Source organism: Salvelinus namaycush, chromosome 21 (genome assembly GCF_016432855.1).
Source record: "Salvelinus namaycush isolate Seneca chromosome 21, SaNama_1.0, whole genome shotgun sequence".
Lineage (NCBI taxonomy): Eukaryota > Metazoa > Chordata > Actinopteri > Salmoniformes > Salmonidae > Salvelinus > Salvelinus namaycush.
This window is the reverse complement of record NC_052327.1, coordinates 39,440,848-39,446,847: the sequence shown is the minus strand read 5'-3', so window position 1 is coordinate 39,446,847 and position 6,000 is coordinate 39,440,848. Positions and strand designations below refer to the sequence as shown.

The following is a 6,000-nucleotide window of genomic DNA, read 5'->3' as shown; positions in this document are numbered from 1 at the left end:
CTTCTCCTGGACTGTGTGGGTTTGACCAGAAACACAAGCATTTATTCACACTGTACTTTAACCCCTCCACCGATCAGAATACACATTTTCAATCCGTTTTCACCAATCAGACAACCTCTAACCTTCTAACCAACCAGACTTCAACCCTTTAACTGCCCTCAGTAATCATATCACTGTATTTGATCTATTTTCTGTGCGGTAATTTCCAATTCTGTCTTTTTAGTCCTTCTCCCATCAGAGCATTGCTTTCTCGTCTCATTCCCGGCCGTGTTGCCCATAACCAATGATACAGGTTCAGATCGTTTTCATCCTACTACCGCTTAAGGTTACGATTGGGGGTTGGGTAATCTGATCCAAGATCTGTTGTTAACCTCAAACTGTCTTATGCTTCTAACAGGAGAGCCTAGAAGCCTAGCAAGGCTACTTCCTTTATCCTAGCTTGTCTCGCTGCATCTTTTGTCCCGCGATACATCCCCTACCATGCAGGAAACCGTCTCTCATTGTGCCTTATTGTGTCACTGTTTCCTGTCCCTGTTTTTGTTGTCAAAGAGCTAGACTTCTTCCTGTTAAGCTCATGGTGTCGCTATCAGGTAAACAGCAAAAAATATATATATTAGTTCCCTTTCTCTGCGGTCCCATATGCATTTGATTTTGTGCTGTGAATGAATTTATTGTATTTGTATGTCTGCATGTATGTGTGTATCAGTGGAGGCTGCTAAGGGGAGGACGGCTCATAATAATGGCTGGAACGGAGCAAATAGAATGGCATTAAACACATGGAAACCATGTGTTTGATGTATTTGATACCATTCCACTAATTCCGCTCCAGCCAGGGGAGGGGGAAGCAAGGAAATGGTATTGTTTTTTTTCTCCTGAGACCTCAGACAATAAGCAATAGTCACAGACCATGGCCCCGCCTTCTTCCTCCTCCCCTCCCCTCACCCCTCTCTCTCTTCTCCTCAGTGTCTCATTGAGTCTTCTGCTCTGGTCTCTGCCTCGGCCAGATGCACAGTCTCTCTTCCGTCTTTCACTTTACACTCTTGGTTCATACTCTTCGCTTCTCTTCACAACCCCGCCCCTCTCTCTATTCCCCTATTTGAATGATCTCCTTCTTGTTCAGTTTCTAGTCTTTGCTGTAGCTCAATGCTTAGTCTGCTGTCTTTCTCTCTCTCCCTCCCTCTCTTCCGTCATGAGAACTCTACACAGGCTGAAGTTGATGAGCTCTCCCAGTCTTAGTGAGCTAGGAAAGAGTGAGAAGGGATCACCGGAGGAGAGAGGAGAGAAACAGAAGAGGGCTGGGGCCAACGCTACCTGGAACAGGTATGCTGCAGCCTGACCATGCATGTAGTATATGTAGATGTAGAATATTAAATATAATTTAATGGGTAAATGGGTAAATGGAATCTGAGTGGTACATGTTGATGTTTGTGTGTGTGTCCACTAGCATCCACAATGCTGTCATTGCCGTCTTCCAGAAGAAAGGTCTGGCTGACAATGAACTCTATGTCCTCAACGAAGGTGTCAGGTGAGTTACAAACACAAGCAAACACACACATCTGTTTGCTAGCATGGCGTTTATCTGCCACGTGTGTGTATGTATGTGTGTGTGTATGTGTGTGTGTGTTTGTGGGAGGCCATGTGGTCTTGCCAGATATCTCATTATCTTTCAAGACCAGACCAGAGCTGTCAGTTCTGTCATGTCAGCCTCGATTACAGCCCAGTAAACAACTGAAGTCACGCATATCACACACTATAGAAGAAAACCAACAGGCCAGAGAGCTGAGTCTCAGCTCACAGCAAATTCTTCAGTGTTAAACACTGGGCCAGTGTCTATATGGGTTCACACTTGAAGGTGTGATCTTTAGTCTGAACCAGGTCTGTGTTTGATCATTTCATTGCAGAGGTGGGTGAGGGGCCTCTAGCGGGTCGTTTGTGTTGTTGGGTGGTTCTTGGCTGTTCACAGGTCTTGGCATGCCGCCCCACTGATTACCTCGTGGCCCCTGTACTGACTTGGTGATAGAATTGAGGGTGCTGGGAGGGGTGAAGACGGTTTGGAGGGTTCGGGGTGTCTGGACTGAGGCTAGCTTGCTGCTGTGCGGGATTATGGGTAGGGAGGGCTAAGGAGGATGGATCTGGGCCACTAAGGAGCAGGGGGAGGAGTTATCATTTGGTAATTTTTGACCTGGGGTTTGATGGGGGTGGAGGTGGCTAGGAAGGGATTTGTTGGGATGGGGCAGAGATAGAGGGGCCGGCAGGGGTAGGGGCTGTTTCTGGAGGGTCTTGGGTGGTGACAGGAGTGGGACATATTGGGAAGTGGGTTGGGCATTACCTGTGGAAAGGTCTGGTTCTGGGTCTTCGTTGTTGTTGTCTGGCGGAGTGGGTTGGTGGGGTTGGGATTTGGGTTAGGGTTTGTGGCGCTGGCCCTTGCTCTGCCGGCATAGGAACTGGTGTCGATTCAGTGTCGGAAAGGAGGTATGCTCTGATTCTGTTAAATGAGGCTGAATCTTTACAATTTCTGAATTTTTACCAAAACTGTTCTAGTGACTGGGGGGTCTTGAAACTGGCTTCAAATGATTCCTGTGGCCCCTGGGGTTTCACCAGGCAGTTCCTGCTGAATTCCAGGCGGGTCATGGTTTCTGGTCTGGCGGTTATGGTTGCTGTTGCTGCTCCTCGGCGATTGGTGGCTCCGTCCTCAGCAGCCTCCTTGTTGGGGATCAGCTTTAGCCTCACTGTGTTGTAGCAGCGCATCGCTCCTAGGTTCATCCCGGCCATCTCGCTCAGGTGGGTGTTGTTTTGGGTCTTGATGATGCCTGGTCTGGTTGTTGGTCTGCGCCAATCCTACTACACAGTAATATACACAGAGGTGAAAGTAGATTTAATTTCTTCCCTGTACGGGATCGCCTATCGTCGAATGATCTTATGTAAGCATGCCATATGTAAGCTGAAGTAAGACTTCAGAAGTGGCAGCAGACATGCTTAACTTTAATTAACATAACCATACACCACTTCAACTGGTACAACACTTATACTCACTGGTGGCCAAAAATAACTAATTGAAAGCCATGCCCCCACTAAGCCACGCCTCCAATATAATTTCCCAAGGTGCCTTGCCTTTTCGGGTGAATTGCAGATATACCACCCATGACTGTATTTGTTAGTGAAAAAGACATGGTTGTTGAATTTGTTCATTTATTGTTCTGTGGACTTCACCAAGTCAGTTCCTACTGCAGGCGAATATTGTCATTCAAATTAAAAAATGTATGACAATACATACAGTGCATTCGGAAAGCACACAGACCCCTTGACTTTTTCCACATTTTGTTACGTTACAGCCTTATTCTAAAATGGATTCCATAAAAAATGTTCCTCAGCATTATGTACACAATAATACCCCATAACGAGAAAGCGAAAAAAACTGGTTTTTAGAAATGTTTGCAAATGTAAAAAAATATACGCAATTACATAAGTATTCAGACCCTTTGCTATTAGACTCGAAATTCAGCTCAGGTGCATCCTGTTTCCATTCACCATCCTTGAGATGTTTCTACAACTTGATTGGAGTCCACCTGTGGTGAATTCAATTGATTGGACATCATTTGGAAAGGCACCCACCTGTCTATATAAGGTCCCACAGTTGACAGCATGTCAGAGCAAAAACTAAGCCATGAGGTCGAAGGAATTGTCTGTAGAGCTCCGAGACAGGATTTTGTCGAGGCACAGATCTGGGGAAGGGTTCCAAAAAACGTCTGCAGTATTGAAGGGCTTAAATTATTCCCCAGAGTAAGAGTTATACTCTTCATTTCATAGCTTTCCTCTTGGTTGCACTGCTTCCAGCCCCAGGTTGAGATTTGGAGGGCTGGTCTTTATGTTAGATCTTTCATCCAATCATATTCAGCCATCATGTGTTGCCAGGGGACTAAAATCTGCCCTCAGGCCTTCAGAATCAACAGTGCGGGCGCTTGTAGCTTAAAGTGAATGGAAATGAAAATTTTGTGTCAACCAATCAGCTTTAGAGTTGGCTATTGTACGCCTGCTGGCTGGCTCTGGTGTTACACAGGAGCCAACTAGCAGGCGTAGTGTGCGTGCACGTCTTTTGATTGGATTACCAATATTGAGAGGCAGGTCCTATGGGAAGGTCTATGCAGAACCTCAGAACTAGGAAACTGAATTTGATAAACGAATTAATTCGCGTACTACTAAGCTGTTTTTTCAACCCACAATGGCAGAAGGAGGAGAAGATATCGATTTGGTCGAGGATATAATTATAACGCCATTCTCAAGACGAACTTTTCAAGAAAAGTTAGACATTGTAAGGAGAGGTCGCACGACGCCGACGCTACAAAGCCTGTCACAGGCGGGAAAGGGGTTCGTTCGCCACTTTCAAAGTTCCAACTACGAGCGCTATCAATGGCTCACAGGCTCCGAGAAGCACTGTAAACTGTACTGCTGGGAATGCCTATTATTTGCAAGTGATCGATTTGGTGTTTGGAGCCACACTGGCTTTGCAAACTTGAGTTGTCTAACCAAGGCAGCAACGAGACACCAAAGTACGGCTGGGCACTTACAAGCAATGGTGCTTTTGAAAACTTTTGGGGACACCCGAGTGGATCTACAGCTCAACGAACAAGCGCGCAGGGCAACGGAGCTGCACAATGAAAAGGTGAAGAAAAATAGGGAAATATTGAAAAGACTCATTGATTGTGTCATGTTTTTGGGTAAACAGGAACTTTCATTTAGGGGACACGATGAAAGTGCTGACTCCACAAACAAAGGGAACTACGTGGAGCTTCTTTCTTTTCTTTCTGAAAGCAACACAGATTTACAATACCACCTGTCCACTAACAAAGTGTTCATTGGGACGTCAGGCAAAATACAAAATGACCTAATTTATGCTATTGCTGAAGTGATGGGAGAAGAGATCAAAATTGAGATTAAAAAAGCTCAATTTGTTGCTGTTATGGTGGACAAGACAACAGATGTGGGAAATGCAGCACAGCTCTCACTCGTCCTGCGTTATGTGACGGACACAGGAGTCAAGGAGCGATTTATCCGATTTGAAGATGTGACAAGCGGCAAGCGAGCTGATGACATTGCCGCTCTTATTTTCCGTTTCTTGGAGGAAAATGAATGTAGTCTGGATAAAGTTGTGGCACAGTGTTTTGATGGCGCAGCAGTCATGGCATCTGGACTCAATGGGGTGCAGGCTAAAGTTAAGGAGAGGGCACCGATGGCCTTATTCATTCACTGCTATGCACATCGACTAAATTTAGTACTGACTCAAGGAGCATCAAAGCTTAAAGAATGCAATGTCTTCTTTGCCAACCTCAATGGCCTTGCAGCATTTTTCTCACGATCCCCTAAGCGCACGCAACTGCTGGATGACATCTGCAAACGTCGTCTTCCTAAGGTTGCACCAACGAGGTGGCAATATACATCTAGATTGGTCAATGCAGTCTTTGAAAAGAGAGTTGCCCTAAAGGAGCTGTTTAACCACTTACTGGAACATCATGATGACCATGACGGGGATACTGTGCTTATGGCTGATGGATTTAATGCACGTTTGGATGATTTTGAGTTTTGTTTTTTGCTTGAAAGATTCAATGGGATTTTTAATTATTCGGATGTGCTTTTTGGAATTCTACAGAAACAAACTTTGGATGTACAATTCTGCCTGACAAGGGTGAACGAGTTTTGTGACACAATTGAGCGAGAGAGGCGCAGGTTCAGTCAAATCTACGATGACACAGCGCGCATCTCAAGTTCACCCAGCGCATGCAGAGGCCCAGCACAAGGAGACCCTCGCACATACTACCAACAACTCCACAGCAATATTCTGGACAACATTCTTTGCCAGATACGAAACAGGTTTCAAGACCACGAAAAATGTATGTTTCTCTCCCTCCTGGACCCCCAGCACTTTCAGACCTACCGGAAAAAATTCCCGCAAACAGCCTTCTCCAGCTTAACAGAGAGTCACGGAACACTGTTCGACCTATCCAA

At 45.6% G+C, this 6,000-nt stretch overlaps 1 protein-coding gene across 1 annotated transcript in view; it reads left to right on the top strand.

Moving 5' to 3' along the window:
• The first annotated feature begins 995 nt into the window (after window positions 1–995).
• LOC120066364 (proline-rich protein 5-like) overlaps window positions 996–6,000 on the top strand; it is a 33,999-nt gene continuing 28,994 nt past the window's right edge. Inside the window, exons 1-2 of the mRNA XM_039017681.1 lie at window positions 996–1,320; window positions 1,445–1,525. Coding sequence (XP_038873609.1) covers window positions 1,190–1,320; window positions 1,445–1,525 — 212 coding nt within the window. The 5' untranslated portion in view covers window positions 996–1,189. The remainder of the gene's footprint in view (window positions 1,321–1,444; window positions 1,526–6,000) is intronic.